Source organism: Sciurus carolinensis, chromosome 12, assembly GCF_902686445.1.
Source record: "Sciurus carolinensis chromosome 12, mSciCar1.2, whole genome shotgun sequence".
NCBI lineage: Eukaryota > Metazoa > Chordata > Mammalia > Rodentia > Sciuridae > Sciurus > Sciurus carolinensis.
This window is the reverse complement of record NC_062224.1, coordinates 78,792,292-78,812,716: the sequence shown is the minus strand read 5'-3', so window position 1 is coordinate 78,812,716 and position 20,425 is coordinate 78,792,292. Positions and strand designations below refer to the sequence as shown.

At 39.2% G+C, this 20,425-nt stretch overlaps 2 protein-coding genes across 6 annotated transcripts in view; one reads left to right on the top strand and one right to left on the bottom strand.

Moving 5' to 3' along the window:
• C12H1orf74 (chromosome 12 C1orf74 homolog) overlaps positions 1-20,425 on the bottom strand; it is a 123,611-nt gene that overhangs the window by 35,327 nt on the left and 67,859 nt on the right. For all 4 annotated transcript variants that reach the window (XR_007104415.1, XR_007104413.1, XR_007104414.1 and 1 more), the window contains exon 3: positions 9,124-9,252. The gene's annotated coding sequence lies outside the window, so the exon portion shown is untranslated. The remainder of the gene's footprint in view (positions 1-9,123; positions 9,253-20,425) is intronic.
• Positions 1-20,425, top strand: part of Hsd11b1 (hydroxysteroid 11-beta dehydrogenase 1) — a 55,111-nt gene that overhangs the window by 14,962 nt on the left and 19,724 nt on the right. Inside the window, exons 2-5 of one of the 2 annotated variants that reach the window (XM_047521133.1) lie at positions 372-486; positions 1,263-1,393; positions 2,129-2,240; positions 2,365-2,550. In XM_047521133.1, coding sequence (XP_047377089.1) covers positions 399-486; positions 1,263-1,393; positions 2,129-2,240; positions 2,365-2,550 — 517 coding nt within the window. In that variant the 5' untranslated portion in view covers positions 372-398. Of the gene's footprint in view, positions 1-294; positions 487-1,262; positions 1,394-2,128; positions 2,241-2,364; positions 2,551-20,425 lie in introns of those variants that run through there. The other variant, XM_047521132.1, reaches the window with a different exon arrangement.

Genomic DNA, 20,425 nt, shown 5'->3' with positions numbered 1-20,425 from the left:
CCCCATCCTGCCTTTGACAAACCACTTTTGAAAAGCCATTGATCCCTGGCATAAATAGTGTTAAGAGGAAGATGGGCTCGGGGTAGGGATGCTCAGGAATCCAGTCCTGTACAGTCATGAGCTTGGCCATCTGGAAGTCTCCTCTTGCTCAATGAAATGGAGTAAACATTGTCCATTATGAAATCCACCACGCAGGCTGCCAGGGACGAATGGGATCCCACCCAAAGCCAATCGCTGCTCTGACAGGGAAATTGGCTAGCACTGCCTGAGACTACTCCAGCCTCCCCCGTCCCTGATGTCACAATTCAGAGGCTGCTGCCTGCCTAGGACGTTGTAGAAAGCTCTGTAGGTTCTCTCTGTGTGTCCTACAGGGCTCCCTGGGGCCAGGTCCTTGTCTGATGGCTTTTATGACAAAATATCTCCTCCCCATCCTGGTGCTCTTCTTGGCCTACTACTACTATTCTGCAAATGAGGAATTCAGACCAGGTAAGTACCAATGTGTCTCATTTGAGAGGAATAGTTTAGAAACACAGGGATGTTAGTATATTCCTAAGGATCCAGATATATTCTTGATCCCTAAAGCTGCTGAAGAAGAAGGAACCCTGAAGTAGGATTGCATCTCTGTGTCCTCTAGCCACAGGCTGTAGGCAGAAGGGGTGCGAGGACCGGCAACCATGTAGCCAAAAGCTTGCCAAATAGATCATGCTTTACTTGGCACCCTTAATGGAAAGCAATTTCAACCCTTCTACAAAAAAGGAAGGTAATACCCAAATTCACAGCTCAGTCAGATAATTGGGCTCAATGGACAGACTGATAATTGGAGGGTAAAAAAGGACTGTGTTGTTGATGACTAAGTAGAAGTAAGGGAAAGTCCTGGAATCTCTATGAACATGTGTTTGAATGACTTTTTAAATTTTCTTTCAACTGAGCAAAATCAAATTAGCCCAGCAATGTCTGGAACTTCAGTGTTTTAGGTGAATCATGACCTTGCTGGCCTGTCCTCATGATCTCTGTACATGGAGGCTTTTAGGCATGACAGCAGACAGGCTCTGTTTTGAACATCCAGGCCAAACCCACTTCCGAACATGTTTATGAACAACTGGAACCATTCCCTCAGTGATTTACACAGTTTGATACAAACTGATCTGGACTCATCACCTTTAAATTTGGAATTTGAAATAAGCCTGCTCACATCCTTAGTGGGAGTAGGAATGTGACTGCCAAGTTAGATGTGGTCCTCATCTCCTTTTGGGGTTCTCCAGAGATGCTCCAAGGAAAGAAAGTGATTGTCACAGGGGCCAGCAAAGGGATCGGCAGAGAAATGGCTTATCATCTGGCAAAGATGGGAGCCCATGTGGTGGTGACAGCAAGGTCAGAAGAAGCTCTACAGAAGGTGAGGGTTCTTTGCCCACATACATATACTCTTACACATCCAGATAGGTTCTTCTGTGTGCTCACATATGTACATAAAATCCAGCATGTCTTCTCTCTCTTTCTCTTCCTCTCTCTTTTTTCCAATTTTGCACTCTCATATACAAATTCAAACACCCATAAGAATATAAAAATATGCATTTCTACACACACACACATACACACACATACTGTATAATCAGTCATAAAGTTCTTGAGTTGTACATGTTCACAGTCACACCTATTCACACACATTTACCCATGAAACCATAGATATAAAAATATATAATTAGATACTGAAATTCCCATATCTGTTCAGGAAGACATATCCTTATACCTCATGCAGACGCTCAGGCACATGCCCTCTCTTAGATTCACAAACCTAAACATATACTAACATTCACAAGCCTAGAGCCACCCATATAGAAACCAGCATCCCTAGCTACCATGCATTCAGAAAGATCTAGTCACAGACCCCATGAGCATATATAAAGAATTTAAACCCCATCACAGTGATAATTTAACAATTTAAGCCCCACTGTGTTCCAAAAGCTATTTCAGAGGACAATAATCATGAGTCTATTTAGGAGCACATACACACACATCCCATTTCTAAACAGGGCTATAAACAGCCTCTCATTTAAGCCCTAATTACTTCAAAGACTGTACCTAAAAGTCTACAGCCAAGACTGATACCATTTCTGCTGTCTCTCTGCAGGTGGTGTCCCACTGCCTAGATCTTGGAGCAGCCTCAGCAAACTACATTGCGGGCACCATGGAAAACATGACCTTTGCAGAGCAATTTGTTACCAAAGCAGGAAAGCTCATGGGTGAGGCTGTTTTCTCCTCTTTCTTCCTCTGAACCTTGCCCTAAAGTTCATCAGAGAGTTTTCGCAAGGGAAAGGGAAGGTATCAACCCCAAGTGGTTTCTCTCAACACAGCCATCTCTTGCAGGTGGACTAGACATGCTCATTCTCAACCACATCATCAACTCTTCTTTGGTTTTTTTTCATAATGATATCAATTTGGTGCGCAAAAACATGGAGGTCAACTTCCTGAGCTATGTGGTCCTGAGTGTGGCTGCCTTGCCCATGCTGAAGCAGAGCAATGGAAGCATTGCTGTCATCTCCTCAGTGGCTGGTGAGTGGGGCAGGGACAAGTGTGGAAGGTAGGAGCCAAAACAAAAAAACAGACCCAGGGATTGTGCTAGGCTGTAATGAACAGGAGTTTTATCATTTTCCATGCAGACAAGTAACACAGTATAAACTTGAAGTCGAAATGCTCATAGCGATATTAGGCAAAAGCTTATTAACAAATATGCATGGACAGGCAGGACTTGGGCGTGTAAACTCAATGAGAGGCATGCAAACCGAGTAAAAGGGAAACTGCTAAGAACTAGTGGGCCATAAGAAATGAGGATTGGTCAAAGCAGTGGGTTACAAAATTCCTGAAAGTAACAGCAAAGGTGGTAAGTCAGGGTGCCCATGGGAAACCTGGTGGTTTGTGATCTAAAAATGGAAGATCAAAGGGACATCAATAAGCTGCTGAAGGTACAGCCTCTCCTGGTCTCTCTAGTGGAGAGATCTAGTCACAATGCACAAAAACGACTTTGCTTCCTCTATGACCAAGAGTCATAGGATGGTAAAATTTGTTGATGCAAAGGAAGACATGAAATACTTTCACATCATACAATAAGTAGGTTAGCTAGGGCAAAAGGAAATGAATAAAAACAACAATAACAACTATTTATAAAACAATAAGCACAACATGCCTATATTAGGGACATTCTCCAAAAATCTCAACTTGTTACATTAAAAGTCCAATTCAAACAACCAAGTAGGGAGGAAACATATAGAGAAATGTTCATGAACACATCTCTTTGGGATTGAGAAAGGACCCTTGGTGCTTTGGAGGGTGACAGTATCAGAAGTCATCACCAGTAAAAAGCCAGAGTTTCTGGGCTGAGAGATTCCTAGGTGCATTTCATCATGGACTCAAAAGAGAAGTTGTACACACTGTTGTTGATTTGTCAGTTAGAGGGATGTGGTTGGAAGGTCCAAACACCAGGATCAAATCCAGCCATCTTTAATGTAGTTCCTGGCAACATAAAAACAAATGACCTAGAAGACTCTGTAAACTGTGAAGTACTTCACAAATGTCCATTCTTACTGAAAATAATAACATCATCTCTGTTGTAAAGAGTTCCCCTTTCTGGTCCAGGAAAGGCTGCATAGTGATTGGATAAAGGGCCAGTGTGTCTGTGCTACCCGCCAAACAGAGTGATTGATATGCATCCCTGTGCTTCCCAGCCAACACAGACTCCCCACCCCTCCCCAGTCACAGACTCTCTCTGGGCTGAAAGGAAGGGAGAGTTTCCAGATGCATACTGAGTGGGAGGGTGCTGGGCACATCCCCAATGCATCCCAGGGCATTGGCCAAAACCCTCACATCGGTTATCGTGTAGGTGGCTTTAATGATTTTAGTTGATTAAACAATACGTTCACTCTAGGCAAAGGATGTGTTTCATCTTTGGTTGGAGAATTTAAACTTTATAATGCGTGCACTATCTGAATGTGCTCAGAAGAAATATGAATTACTGTAGAAGTTCAAGGGCACAATGAAATTCTGATAACCTCTGTTTTCACATATCTTGTACACCTACAGAATGACATGTGGTAATTGCCATGGATTTGGTGGAGGGGGTAAAAATTTAGTTGGATTACTATTCCCTTGTGCCTATTGTCTGTATAGCCAAGAGTTCTGCCTTTTTGTTATGAAGCACATCTGTGAACTTACAAAGTACAGACACATTGCTTTCTCTTCCTAACTGATGAGTATTCTGTGTTCTATGATGTATTCTAAACAGTCAGTAAACATATTCATTAATCCTCCCCCTTAAAATCTGAATTCCACAAACATGAGATACTAAACATCAGCGTGGTCCTAAGGTCAGTGAAAGAGTATTGGGATGGAAGCAGGGCATGGTAGTACATGCCGGTAATCCCAGCAATTCAGGAGGTTGAGGCTGAAAGATCCAAATTGGAGGCTGACTGGGTAACGTAGAGAGACCATGTCTCAAATTAGAAAATGAAAAGAGCTGAGGATGTTGTTCAGTGGTAAAGTGCCCTGGGTCAATCCCCAGTACCACAAAAAATAGAAGTATTGAGATAGAATTTTAATCATTTCCTCTGGGGGAACACGTTGTTAAGGAATTACAGTGACAAGTAACTATTTTTGTTCCCAGTACCTTTCCAGGTATTGCAGTACATGTAAGTACTTTTAATGTGTTCTTTTAAAGACTCAGATGCTACTTTAGCATTAAACAGTATTGATGCTTCTGGGAATCTATGGCATACATTCATCCCAAAGTAACACCTTTGTTTGGCACCTACTGATCAACTTTCTTGTATATGTAACATCCAGTTACATTTACTAGTCTCTCCTCCTTCCACCACGTGCTAGTTTGGACATAAGCTTAGCTACTTTAACAAATATCCATTTTACAATGCCCTAAGCAAATCTATTTTTTTTTCTCCCATGAAACAGCCTAAGTTAGGCAGTCCAGGGCTGATATGGTAGTGTCACCCCATAAAGCTGTATAAGAACCCTTCTGTCTTAGAATCGCCATCCCTATGGTGCCATTTTCATCTGCATGTTCAAGATGGTCTGCTGTTATATCTGAATTCTAGCAAAAGAAATATGAAGAAAGAAGGATACAGTCTGAAAATTGTACTCTTCTCTTCTGCCATAGCTGCCTACAATTGTGATCTTTATTCATGTGTCCAGCTAAAATTCAAGGGTTCTATTTCTATATGAGGCATTGATATTGCTAAACAACTAATGATTTCTCCTGTGTCACTCATGCCAAGAAACACTAAGTGTAGAAGAAAACATGCCCTTCAGGTGACCTGACACATGTACCACATACAAAAACATGCTTGTGGACACACACACATGCACACCCAGACCCACACTGTCTCTCACATTCAAGGTCCATCACAAAAACAAAACCCCTTCCATCAGGCAGAGGATACAGGCAGTGTGAAAGAGCAACAGGAGAAAGAATGGAAAGAGAATGCCAGATAGTATTTGTTAAACAAACTGGAATCGACATAATTCTTGAATTTGACTTTTTTAAAAATCACTGGACTGGGCAGAGAATATTTGGAAACATCTGGCAAAAGTTTATCTGTCATTAATCAAAATGGTTGTCTTAGGTTTAATTCTAGAAGGTGAAGCTGATTCCATTTTTGAGCCCCTTGGTTTTGTGAACCCCATAACAATGGTGCATCCTACCGGTTACATAGGTGACTGTTGGAACTGATCATCTAATGCTGCTGCTCCACACCTCCTCTTTCCCCCTCAAACAGTCCTGGACAAACCCCATCATCGCTCCACTCCTTTCTCCTCTCAAAATCTATTTAACTCACACCTCACATCAAATCTTTCTCAGGACTCACCAGAGCCGTTTAAACATTTCCTCTTTGTCTTTATTACATTTTGATAAATTACCTTTAGAAATTCTACTTCCTCTCTATTTCTCTCTCTCTCTCTTTTAATTTCCCAGTGATCCCAATACTACTAACAGCAATAACACAAATGCTAAGCATACTGGGCAAGCATAAGCGTAGGGATAATGGCTCTTCTGTGTTAAGGAAAATGAAAGGCATATTTTGAAATGAAACTAGACATAATAAAAGACTGGGTTTCTTAAATCTCAAAACTGAAAATACTCTGAAAGGAATAAAGAAACTTGTCAATAACCCCTGAATGCTCAGTCCTCTCTTTGGAAGCTGTAAAACTATAACCTACAGTTACCTATTAAGTTTTCTCCCAATCTTCCAGAAGATCAACTTTTAAATATATATATGTATATATATTTAAGGTATAAATATATTTTTGATTTCTGTATATTTATTTATCAATATATTAACGAATATGTTTATAAAGCAATTAGATTGTTGATTAAATTAATTAATTATATGAATATATAGTTTAAATAAATATATATAGAAAGAGTTTTATTCAAATATATTCCTTTTCTGGTTTACTCTTTTGCATCATTGTTATATACTATTTTTAAAATGTAAATGTACAGTATTTCAGTATACTAGTCAGGGGCAAATACTTCATAAGACAATGCTTTAGTGGCAAAACTAAACTAAGGAATGAAGTCACTTGTTGGACCTTAATCTATTTGTCAGTCGAGGACTGCCTGTGTGGTCCAAACCTATTTCAAGAATTTGACATAAAAAGGAAAAAAAAAAAAAAAAACATGTTTCTCAAATACACATATCAACTAACAGGATTTGGAATAGCCATAATGTTGTTTTACATAAAGACAGGAATATACAGATGTTAATATTGTCTGCAGCTCTGGCACCCACTCCTTCCTGAAACACCGGCCAGTTCCTCAGGGTATGGATATGGTGGAGGTCCTGAAAAGATGTGAAAGGCCTTGGAACTAGAGTGGAAAGCAGTAATCTATCCGTCCTCAAATTTGTACTGATTATTCTAAGAAAATATGCATCTTTATCCTTAAATCCAATTACCTCAGAAGTAATTTTCAGGGAACACTATTTCCAAGATAAGCGGAAGTGTTTAGGCATGTGAAGAGAGCCAGAGCAAAATACAGAGGAGTGGTCTGTTTATGGATGTGTCATCGACAGGACCTGGAAGAATACCAAAGAGATCAACAGCATGGGCATAAAAATTCCAGGAGTCATTGTTGCCTAAATTTTAGAGATTGTATTTGGGCAAAACCTGAAGGATCAAGACAGAACTTGCTGGATTTATCTAAAAACTCTATGTTGTATCTGCCCAAACAGAAGGGGATAGAAGCCAGGCACAGTGACACATGCCTATAATCCCAGTGACTCCAGAGGCTGAGGCGGGAGGATCTCAAATTCAAGGCCAGCCTGGGCAACCTAGCAAGACTTTGTGTCAAAATAAAATTTGAGGATGTGGCATAGTGGTAGAGCACCCCTGGGTTCAACCCCCAGTACAAAAGAAAAAGAAAAAAGTAATGGAGAAGTATTGAAATCAGGGTAGTGTGGGGAGACATGACACTTTTTGAAGAAGAAGCAACAATTTAGCACAGGTTGAAAACAATATAATGCTATCCATAACAAGTATTACTTCAAGTTCCCCTAAAAAGCTGGGGTGGAACTTAAATAGTCAAAGCTACTTAATGACTAGACCACAGGTTTCATTCATGTGTACATCTAGATGAAAATATCAAATTTCTATCATTATTCATGTCTTTATGTTTCCTCAGTAGGGGTTTGAATAGGCCTATAACAAATGCATTCTATTTGGAAATATATAAATAGAAAAACAAATCTTAAGAAGAACATAAATGTGCCCAAATTAGACTCAACACAGATACTATATTTAAGTTTCAAATTTAGCTCTCAAATTTCTTAACAAGAAAAAAAAAAAAGATCAGTATACTATATGGATAAGATTATATTCAAAAGAAAGCAAATAACATATTTTTCATAAAAGATTATAATAGAAGGCAAAAGTAATGGAAAGAGCAATTCCTCCAACAATTTTTAAAGAAGTTTCTATGACATAAAAGTTTCATACACACACACACACAATAAATATTTAGAAAACAAAAAAATAGTATAAAACTGAAAACAGAAATTATTCATGTTCCTGTAGTCTAGATATAATCATGCTAATATTTTGCAGAATTTCCTTCCAAATATATAAACATATAGCTATTGTAAATTATATGTATTATGTATAAATATAATTATATTATATATAAGTTATATATACAGATATAGCTACAGTCAATTATTTTCTCATTAGTAACCACACTGAAGATACTTTCAATGTTTTCACATTGTAAAAATCCCACAACAAATGTTCTTATATCTGAATTGGTGACTAAGTTGATGACTATTTCCTTGACAGATTCTTACCTCTAGACTGAGTACAATGATGGGAACATTTTTAAGGCTATTGGTACATATCACCAAATAATTTCAGATAAAATGACAAATAAGAGCCAGGTATGGTGGCGTGCATCTCTAATTCCAGCTATTCAGGAGGTTGACGTGGGAGGATCACTTGAGCATAGGAATTCAAAACTAGCTTGGCAATGTAAAACATAATGAGACCCTATCTCTAAATAAATATCAAATAAATGAAAGAAAGGAAGAAAGAAAAATAAAGACCTAGACTTTTTCAAAATATACAAAAGTAAAAATCAATTTAAATGAATTTAAGAATCATTTCCCTTTCCCATTCCAAATAAGTCTTCATCTCACACCTACTTTGCAGAATTAACTAAGTTTTCAGAATTGACAATTCTGTAGGAAAAAGAAAAAGATATTTAGTAGTTCTAATTTGAACTTCTTTGTTTACTTGTAAGATGGAACGAGGGCCCTGTCCCCTTGACAGCAATAAAATTCTGTTTTTTGTTTACCATTATATCCTCAGTGCCTACAACAGCACCTGGCATGTAGTAGACATGATACCAAAAGCTTGGGCTTCATCCCTGTTGCTGATCCAAAAAGGAGGACAAGATTTCGAGAAAAAGGAAAAAGTTGTATTGCTCTGCTAGCAAAGGAGAAAGGCAACAGACTCAAGTCACATAGACTGCCGTTCTAACTGCCAGGGAGAACAGAGGGTTTTAAAGAGGGCAAGACAAGGGCTGTTTTCCAAGGATCATTATCAGTATATCTAATTGATGTTTACCTTATATTCCTGAAGGAGCTCTAGTTCCAATGTCCATGTCCAGAGTTTCTTTATTCTTACAGACAGTGATTGGAGGGGCAGATAACTCAGCATAGGACAGAAGAAATGCTGATCTTGTTTCCCTCATACCTGCAGAGGGGAAGAAGGAGAAAAGGAAAGGGGTAAAAAATGTCAGTTTTAAAATAAGCCACAAGTAGTTGAGCGGCAAGGTTTCTATTCAAAGCGCGAAGTTGACCCCTGTCAGATAAAAGGGACTCTCATTACATTTTACCCACTGTCAATTTCTACCTTAATGGGCAAAGACATCTCCAAGCTGCTTTCTGCTGATAATGTACAACAAAGGGGGTCCCTAGAATTGAAGGTTTTTACCTGTTGTTATTTTTTCTTATGGACTTTTATGGGAAGGGATGGAGAGGTGATTCCAAACTTGGTGGTCCCTAGAAGAAACATACTAATTTACTGCAGTTAAATTTGACTGAGTTATTGTACAAACTGTTTTTAATCTACTTTTTTTTTTCTGTTATAGTCATTTTCCCCTATCTCCTGAGGTACCAGGAAGGGTCTCCCATACACTATTTTATGAGGGTTCTATTTAAGCCTATTTCTGGAGTTACCCATATCTGGAGGACAGCAAGTGGCAACACCTTATCCCACTGCAAGTGGGTTTCTTTGGCAGAATTTAGCCACCATTTTCTTTAAGGCAAGATTCATCTTTTCCATTCTCCCTAGATTGGGGTCTCTAGGATATGCATAACTTCCACTGTATATCTACTGTTTTGCTCATTTGTTGGGTCACTTTTGCAATGAAAGACAGTCCATTGTAACTTTGCATGAAGGAGAGGAACCTGTATCTTAGGATCAGCTCCTTCAAGAGGACTTGAATTCTTTCCAAAACTTTTTCTGTCTCGCTGGGATAAGCCTCAACCCACCCTGAGAAGATATCTGCAGAATAAGCCACTATCTGGAGTTTCTTGTGGTGTGGGGCATTTGGGTAAAATCTATTTGCCAGTCATCAAAAGATTGTAGTCCTACATATCATGTTCCTTTCAGTCTTGAGATTGTTTGGAGCACACAATACACTGTTGAGTAACCTGCTGAATAGTCTGTTGGACACATGACACTTGCAAGTAGGGCCTGATGAAATTTACCAAGGAATCCCACCCGTAGTGAGTACTCTCCTGTAGAGTCAGACCAGTGCTTCAGGCAGGAGGCTGATCCCATGGGAATTTCATCTCCACTTGGCACTGCTATCCCAGGAGTCAAAACTCCACTTTGGCGCATTTCTCATCCTCCTCAGTATAAAGAGATTTATATTGATCTAATTTAAGGTGAAATGTTAGGGCACTGACAAACAGTTTACTCTTTGTGGCCCTTTTGGCTACCCTATCAGAGGTCTGATTTTTCCTGGTCATGTAAGCATTCATTTCTAATGATTGGGTTAATTCATGATTGTCACTTGCTTTGGTTTGACCACAGTGTATATGAATGCCAATATTTTTATAGCACATTTAATGTCCTTGTTTTCAGCAGTGAGGACTCATCCTCCTGTTGAGATAGCTCCATGTGAATATAGTATCATGGACACGTATTTTGAGTCAGTGTGAATGTTTACCTTCTTTCTTTTGGTCAGTCTTGTCAGAACAATTAGCTAAGCTTTCTGGGCTGATATTCCCAGCAATGAAGCCTTGGCTTCCAGTACCTGTTGCTCTCTGACCATGGCATATCCATCTATCTTATGGCCATTATGCATGAAACTGCCCCCATCAGCCCAGCCAGCCCAGCCCAGCTCTGATAGGCTGATCAAACAAATTCAATCTGCTGGAGTAATCAGTCTTTAAGATCTCTGAGCAGTCATGTATTGGCCCATCATTATCTGCAGGCAACAGTGTTGCTGGATTTAACATGGACATGGTTTTGAGGACATTTGGGTTGTCTGTTATCTCCCCATCTTTTCAGCAGTCAGCCAGTAGATACCCTTTTATTTTAATAGGACCAGGACTGGGTGAGGAACAAACACAGTAATGGGTGGTCCAGGATGAACTTCTCAGCCTCTTGTAGTAAATCACAAGTGGCAGCTATTGTCTGAAGGCTGAGGGGTCATCTTTTTTTTTTCTTTTGCATGGCCAAGGTGTTTTGAAAAATAGGCTGCTGGTTACCGTATGTCCCCCATGGCCTGTAAGAGAACTCCAAGGACTGTACCTTGTTTCTCATGCATATGAGCTCCTTTGGTAGGTAGGCCTAGAGCATGCGCTGTTATGAGGCTCTGTTTTAACTTTTAAAAGACAACATGGAATTCTGGGGTCCAAGCAAAGACTCAATTTCTGTTCCTACTGAGTCCTCATACAGGGGTTTAGCTATTAATCTAAAATTAGAGATCCAAATATGGTAGAATCCTACCATTCCCAGGAATCCACATAGTGGCCTGGGATCCCTGGGCTCTCTAAGTCTCAAGATAGCCTATTTCTAGTATGACATTCAACTTTGGGTTCCTTGGCTAATCTGGAATTCCAGATAAGTAACTTCTTGTTTACAAATCTGAGCCTTTTTAGTGGATACCTCATATCCACATGAGGTAAGGTAGTTCAACACAATTAATAATGTTTTTGAAGGGCATTTCTATAAGCATGTCATCCACATCAGGCAAAAGGATTCCTTCATCCATCCATAACTCTTTCAGATCTTTTGCTATTCTCTCATTAAACAGAGGACAGTTTTCAAATCCCTGAGGTAGGCAAGTTCAGCAATACTGGGTGGTTACTTTGGTTTTGGGGTTCCTGCCACTCAAAAGCAAATGATAATTGCGACCTCCTTTCCAGTGGGAGGCAGAAGAATGTATCCTTTGAGTCCAACATAATGAACCAGTTATAGTTACCTGGCACCACAATCAGCAAGGTATAGGGATCTGATACCATGGGGTGAATATACTGGAGAGTATTATTTATAGCTCTCAAGTCTTGCACAAAACAATACTCACCAATGTGAAGTTTCTAAACAGGCAAAATAAAAATATTATAGGGAAGCTGTCAAAACTGATTCAATCTGTGTTCTACAAATTCGTCTAGAAGAGGATGGATTCCTATCAATGTTTTTTTCTCCTAAGGGGGTATGGTTTCTTCCTGGGGCAGGTTAACTTTTCCTTGAGTAAAATCTTGTTCTTGTTCGGGGTGGTATTGACCACCCTTACTAGACTCATTGCCCCAATGACCTTACTCACTTTCTCATTGACCTTCACTAGAGAGAACTCAGTTTCCTTTCCCTAGTTGGCAAGGGAAAGTTGGAACCAGGGCACATTTCCAGCGGCACTTTGAAAACCGTGTCATTGCTTTTAGGGTGAGATTATCTGTGCATTTAATTTACATAACAAAGCTCATTCCAAGAGAGGAATTGGACAATCTGGCATATGCAAAAAGTTATGTCTTAATCTTTGTTCTGCCAGTTCGTTTTCAAGCGGTTGGAGCAACAAATGCTGCTGAGTCTGATTCATCACTCCTATCACTTCTAGGGTTCTATTGCATGAAAAGGTTAATTTAGAATTTAAAACAGAAAAACTTGTGCCAATATTGATCAAGAAGTCAATCAATTGGGTTCCCAATGTCAGTTATACCCAGGGCTCTTGTGGGGCAATTGGTATAGGAATCTCCACTATGACCTGGAGCCCCTTGCCCTACCTTTTGTCATCTGAGCCTTATTTCTAGGAGATCATTTGTTTTACAGAACAGTGACATTATCCTGGGGATCTCTGCTGCCTTAGACAATTCTCTTTAGTTTTTGCTCCTCACAGGGAATTATATACCTTAAAGGCAATATCAACTAGCTCTGATGGGTTTATGTCAACTGCCCCCTCCCCCTGCTGAAGCATCCTCCTGTCTGGGACACTCTGTCCAATGAAAGTCATATTAACCAAACAGAAATTTTCAGGGGTCTCTCTCTTAAGAAACAATCAGGGCCAAAGGCAGGTGTCTGTACACCCAGAGACTGGGGCATTTGCTCAGCCTGGCAGGCAGAATGCAGTGCTGGACCCAGATGTGTCTTCTGATGGGCAGGAGGGAAAGTGCAGTCATCCCCATGGTGCGAGGTGGTAGAGCAGAGTGCAAGAGTAGAGGTACCCAGGTGGTTCTCCCCCTCTCCTGTTAAGGCCTGCTGCTCCGGCTATAGCTCAGGGGACTCCAGGTCCTGGAAGCAAAGCCAAACGGGGTTCCTACTGAGGGAGCTCCTACTTGTTTCCCTGCAGCCACAGCCCCTGCTGCTTCAAGCAAGGTCCTAGGCTGTTTGACTTTCAGCCCTGCCTTTTGCCCCAGAGTCACAAAGTCTGACTGAAGAGGCTGTTTTTTGTTTTTGTATTTTATGTTTTAGCCTTGGATTCTAGAAGCAGAACCCAGTGTGGGGGTTGTTTTCTGTTTGTTTTGTTTTGTTTTTTTCTCTTGCTCAATTGCTCATCATGCTGATCCCCCTGTGTATTTATGTCAATGGGGCATTGCCCAAGAGGAATTGCCCAGCTCTGTGATGGGTATTTCACCAGCAAAATGGGATGCATTGTTGAGTCTTAAAAAGGAAGACCATCCTCATACCTGGGTCATAATCTCTCAGGGCCTACAGTAGGGTACTCACTGCTGCCACATTCTCTTCAGTAGGCAGGTCCTCTGTGGCAGAAGAAAGTCTGTCTCACTCGCCAAACGTTTCTCCACAACCTGGACAGTTCACCATGATTTTTCCTCCAGCTGGGGGCCTACAGATCCTCAATTTGCAGTGGGGACAATCTGCGGTTGCTTGGAGATGGACCCGAGAAAGAGGTTGGCTGAGAGGTAGTTCTGGCCAGCCAGCACTAGGTTAAAAGGATTTAAAACTTTCTTAACTTTTCCTTTTGGTGGTCTACTATCCTTGCACACTAGAGGCTGTGCCTTTTATTGCATCATGTACTTCCTGGCTGTTCAAACTGCATAAATGCCTGCACATACAAAATTTCCTTCATTTATCTGACCTCTGACAGACCAAAGGATAGGTTATATAACAATTCAAAATACCATACAGTGGTCACCTTTCCTCACCTTCCAAAACATGCATTGACCAGCCTATGTTACAGTAAAACACCATCTTTTTCTTAGTTAGAGGCTTATAGCTCCATTAAGACAAGATCTTTCCCAAGAGACCACTGGCAGGAATTGACATGGTGTTGACCATGTCTTAAAAGGGTCAGTAACAGATATAACAAAAACACACAGACACAGAGGAACTCCTACAAAACCAAGGTCAGTAGATTGGAAAGCTTTAAAACAGACAGATTGGGGGAAGTTCCTAAATTCCCTATGCCCACTTAACTGTGATCCCTACACTAGCAGTGCCATAGCTATCCCCAAGAAGAGGGACCAAACGTTCCCAAAAAGGGGAAATCAGATGTGTGGAATCAAAGGTCTCAGTACACACACCAGGAGAGCTTACCGGATGACTGAGGTGTCATTACTTCAGTGCATTTGGTTTTCTTTTTCTTAAAGTAGACCAAATGGTGGAGCAAACCATACCAGCTCAGGGAGAAAAAGTAGGATTTTCCTGAAGCAAAAGGAGCTTCAGCAGCTGCTAGGACAGTTCCTCAGCCCCTCCTTTTACTTACAGGAAGAGCTCCTCCTGTCTGACTCGAGGCAAATTCATCCCATCTCTCTATTCTCCATTGGTGGGCTCTCAACAAGCTCACACTCAGAGCATCACGCCTACCCAAGAAGTCTGGGGAGGGCCACTTTCGTGTTCCACCTGGGTAGCCAGTTTTGTCCCTGTCCCTGATTCTGATCCAGTAATGAAGTTTTGAGGAAAATAGAAAACTTGTATTGCTCTGCTAGCAAAGGAGAAAGACAAAGGACTCAAGTCACAGAGGTTGCGGTTCTAACTGCCTGGGAGAACAGAGGGCTTTAAAAAGATCAACACAGGGGCTGTTTTGCAAATATCATTTTCAATATATCTAATAAATGTTTAACATCTTCTTGAAAAAGCTGTACTTCTTAGTTCCCGGATCTGGAATTTCTTTATTCTTGTAGATAGTGAGTAGAAGGGCAGATAACTTGGCTTTGGATAGGAAAAATGTTACTTTTGTTTCCCCCATGGTTGGAAAAGGGAAGAAGGAGAAGAAGAAAAAAATATATATATATATCAGTTTTAAAATAAGCCGCCAATAGTTAGGCAGCAAGTTTTATATGAAAAGCATGAAGTAGACCCCTAGTATATGAAAGGAAACCCTGCTAGAGACATTTAATTAAAGTCTTGTAACTTGTGAACAAATTTCACTTTCATGTGTTAATGGGCTATTGAAATATTTCATCCCGTGAACAATTTTTCCATGACCTTGCCCATTGAAATGGTAGCAAACATTTTCTAACAAATATAAGTTAGCAGCTTCTTTTGCAAACTTTGCAAAAGGCATGTCATTGAAAATGTAAAATTAATAAAATAAAAATCAAATTTAGATATTTAGTGAGGGTCCACTCTGAGCCAGGCACTATGCCAAGATGCCAGGGCTATGGCAATGAGTGAGAATGGCTAAGATGCCTGTCCCAGAGCCTACAGTCCAATGTGAGCCATTTTGTTATTGTATTGTTTCTAGTCATAAGAAAACTGCGAGCAACCTAAATACCCACCTCTTGGAACAGACTCCTAAATTGTAATGAAATATTATCCAAATGTTATATATATGACCACAAAACTATAATGTTTAAATGTAAAACACTTTACAGAATACTATACATAGTATGAGCTCAACAGTACTAAATGAAAAGGAGCTTTTCATTTCGTACACTTTTTCTTTTTTTTTTTTTTTTTTTTGCGGTGCTGGGGATCGAAATCTGAGCCTTGTGCTTACAAGGCAAGCACTCTACCAGCTGAGCTATCTCCCCAGCCCCATTTTGTACACTTCTGAACTGCTTCTTGTACAATTAACATGGTACAAAATTTTATTAGAACAAATTTTTTAAAAAGAAAAGTAAGGGGTAGGGTTCTATGATGGTAATCAAAAACAAAATATTTCTGTTTTCAGGATGGGTGACTTCAGGAGGACAGAGATGTGTCCCACCTCAAAGTAAACAAATAAATTCAAATTACAGCCACTAAAGACCAGTGTAGGGGGAGGTTATTGCTATTTGTTAGGGTTTTGTGGCTTTTACTATTGTTTGGCTTTTTGGTTTACCTACAAAGTTATCGATTGTTTAAAACTTTGTTAATGCTGCATAGTAGATTGTGAGATGGGAACTATCATATACTACTAATAGGAAAGGTTATGGTCCTTTTATTCACTCTTCTTTGACAGTGCTAGTAATAGAACTCAGTAATAGCCTCACATATGCTAAGCAAGAGCTCTACCACTGAGCTATACCCCCATCCCTTTCTAATCATGTTAATTCATTTTCACTCTTGATTTTTAAAAGTTCAGTCTTTTATTTTTTTATTCAGTCTTAAGCAACTTGGCAATATGTACAAATAACCTTAAAACTATTTCTATCATTTTGCTAAGCAAAGGAAATGCTAAAAATCTATCAAGAATAATCATCACTGCAGTAACAGATGTAGTTACAAAAACATTTATTGCAGAAATTCTTTCAATGGATCTATGGACTTATAAACATAATGATGCCTAAAACAGTCACCTGACATGTCCCTGAAATCAGTCATCACAGTCAACTGAAAGTCAAAACCTAATCAATAACTTTGTTGGTTTTACTTCGTGAGTTTTAAATTATTTAATATTTTTCCATGAAGTTGTCTCTTTCAAGAACTCCCACATAGTGCATAAAATAAATCCTTTATTTCTAGAATAAGAAAATTAGCCTTTCCCTGTACTCTTTAAATAAATAAATGTTGAACAGCATTTAAAGAATGTCATTTTGAAAGTTGCCAGTTCTCTGGTCCACATGGGGCACACATCTGACTTAGTCCAAGAGAGATGGCTGAATTTATGAAAATTGCAGTTGACAAGCCTCCAGGAAATGAGGCCACCCAAGGATCTCCCAGGAATGTCATGGTTATACCTGCTTCTCTGAAAAACGTCTGCTCCTCTTTCTTTTCTTTCTACTAACCTCTGCTTCATCTGGTGCATAATTCAACCTTAATGCCACAATCCCCTTCTCAGGAAACAACTCTCAGTGTACTGTTGATTTCTGCCACATTGCCAAGTATCTTGATCTCTGTCTCTCAACTCCAGTTTTCCCCCAAAGAAAGGCTATCTCATTGGTTTAGCTAAATGGAGAAGAGTCAATCCCTCCAAGCCATTCATAACAACCAGCCTAGAAAGGTATAGTCATTGAGTCAGGTCTAATCAATCAAGGTCACAGGAAGGGCAGTCTTAGATCAGAAGGATAGATGGTGAGATGACTAAGACTATACCTCTCTAAATCACTTGCATACCCTTCCCTAAACATTGCTTCTGGCCAGGCCATCCAAATGCCAAGTACATCAGGAAACCAAAGAATCCAAGTTTATCATTGTACCATTGCATGGTGAGTGTGGAATCAGAGCAAGGAAGGTTCATGGTTGTGACATGTTTCACTGATTTCAAAATGCACATTGATTAACATTTTAACAACACTGAAAGAGATGCACCTCACACAGAGTGCATCTTACAATCACTATCAGCTAAGCAGTGGTTTAGAGTAATTGACATTACCTGTACATGCAAACGTAGCCATTGCTGTTCATACTGTCATGCTTCAGTTGAGTGGCATTATGCACTTTGTTGTTAGACACACCTACTTAGTGTAATGTCTTTTAAAAATTGCACCAGGATTCAGTCTTAAAACAAATAGTGACTGTGAACGTAGAAATGCATAGATTCAGAGCAGTGTGGTATAAATTTGACATTAATGAAGCAAATATTGTTTATATAGGAATGACTAAAATTTCATTCCAATGGCTGTATGGGAACTAACAAAGGAAAATACTCACAAAAGATGAATTTCTGTTTTGTTTTATTACTGAGAGTATGGAAACATATTCACCCAGCAATACAACTGAAGGAAAAAAGAAATTCCCAACTTCTTTGGAATTGATGTAAAAAAAATTCAAAGTATCAATTACATCTGATATAATGAATTTAATGAATATTAAGATATTACTATCTGTCCATAACACATTATTATAAGATAAAGAGAGTGCTACCACCCAAAGTAGCAATTAGGTATTAGTTACTTGGAAAACACTCTTTCAAGAAATACTGCATATTAAAGGATAATATTGCATGGTGACTTTGATTTTAAAAGAATCATTATGAATGTGTAGGAATGATACATGATTAAAAACAACTATGCATATATGTGTAAAGGAACTTTTCCAACAGGTACAGAATAAAAATTCTAAGGGATAAGAATCATGCTATCATTCTTGGCATTCATTGGCAGTCTTTTTCTTCCTTAGTATACAAAATAATTATGTATCTTACAACTGCTTGCCCCTTAAAGCTAATGAAATTCACCATTTCATCCGCAGCGGCCTGCCTCTGCATTCCTTAAAGGCAGGCCCTCTGTTCACTCATCTCTGATTTCCCAGTGCTAACAAATTTGGCAAATAATCAACACATTCTTCCTGAATGAATTGGTGGCAAATTGACTTACTAGTACTTAAATCTCTAATTTTATGTCTTTTCTCAAACTATGATGGCAATGCACAGCCATATTTCCCCTTCTGTTTTTTTAACTGAATAACTTACCTACTTTCTTTTTTAAACTGGTTCTTTTTAGTTATATATGACAGCAGAATTCATTTTGATATAATTATACAAGCATGGAATGTATCTCATTCTAGTTAGAGTCCCATTCTTACAGTTATACATGGTGGTGGGATTCACTGTGTTGCTTTTATATATGTACCTGGGAAAACTATGTCAGATTCATTCCACTGTCTTTCCTCTGCCTATCCCCCTCCCTTCCCTCCATTCCCCATTGTCTAAACTACTGCACTTTCTTCCCCTCACCACCTCTCTTATTGTGGGTCAGTGTCCACCTATCAGAGAAAACATTTGACCTTTTGTTTTAGGGGACTGGCTCAATTCACTTAGCATCATACTCTCCAGATGCATCCATTTGCTGGCAAAATGTCATGATATCTTATCTAGATTTTCATGGCAGGGTTTTTTAATGGGGCCACTATTGGCCTTTGGGATGGGACCATTCTTCATTATGTGAAGAGGGTAAACATGTGGTCTGACATGGGCTTTAAGAACCCAGGTGGGATGAGGAGGGAAGAGGCAAACTGAAGAATGATCACATACAGGGGATATTAATCAAAATAGTAAAATATATTGAGAATAATCGAAGCCTGTCTCACTGTTGGTGTTACAAATATAAAAAGGGAGAAAATGAACCCTGTGGTATTGTACTAGAATTGGTGGTGCAGGTATTAGTTGGTTTTTAATATACTTGGATAAATATGGAAATACAGATATATGTATCTATACACACATGCATATATTCCCCCTCATTATATCCACTGAGACCTGGGAACATACTTAGCTCCCAGATCTTATTTTCTAAATATCATTTGCCACTAAAAGAACGAAGTCTTCTTGAAAAGATGATTCCAGTAGTAGTAGTGTCAAGAAAGGTACAAGAGGAGCCTTAAAATCTTGTTTTGCCAGTAAACAAAGAACTTCTCAAAGAATAGTAAGTATACATTACTGGGATACAGGGACTAACTTTAAAGGTATCCCAGTAGCCAAATCTGGGACTACTGGAGTATTAAAATAATAATGACAATGATAGAATATGGTTCATTTCATATGATAGGAAAATTAAAAGCTCATGATGATATAAATACATACATGAATAAATAAATAAGTGAATAAATAAATAAGTGGAGAGAGGAGAAATCTTTTCCAAAAAGTGGAAAGTCAAATGACAAATATAGAAGGAATAATGAAATTGGAAAATCACCAGTTAGCAACCATCACAGTAATAATTCAGCCAGGATGGATCAATGGGAACTAAAACAAGTTGTAAAAGTTTAATAAGAAACAAAATATTTACGGAGTCTCAAAATACCACTCTACTCAAAAACAAAAAAGTAAGAAACCTAATTGAAAAATGGGCAAAGGACTTAAATAGACATGTCCCCCAAGAAGATTTACAAATGCCCACATGAAAAGATGCTTCAACATCTCTAATCAAAAAGAAAATGTAAATCAAAACTACAATGAGAATTTGACTTACACCCTTCAGAATGGCTGCTATTAAGAAAAAAAAAAGGATGTGGGCTAAGTAGCATATGCCTGTATTCTCAGCAACTCAGGAAGCTGAGGCAGGAGGATCACAAGTTCAAGGTCAGCCTCAGCAACTTG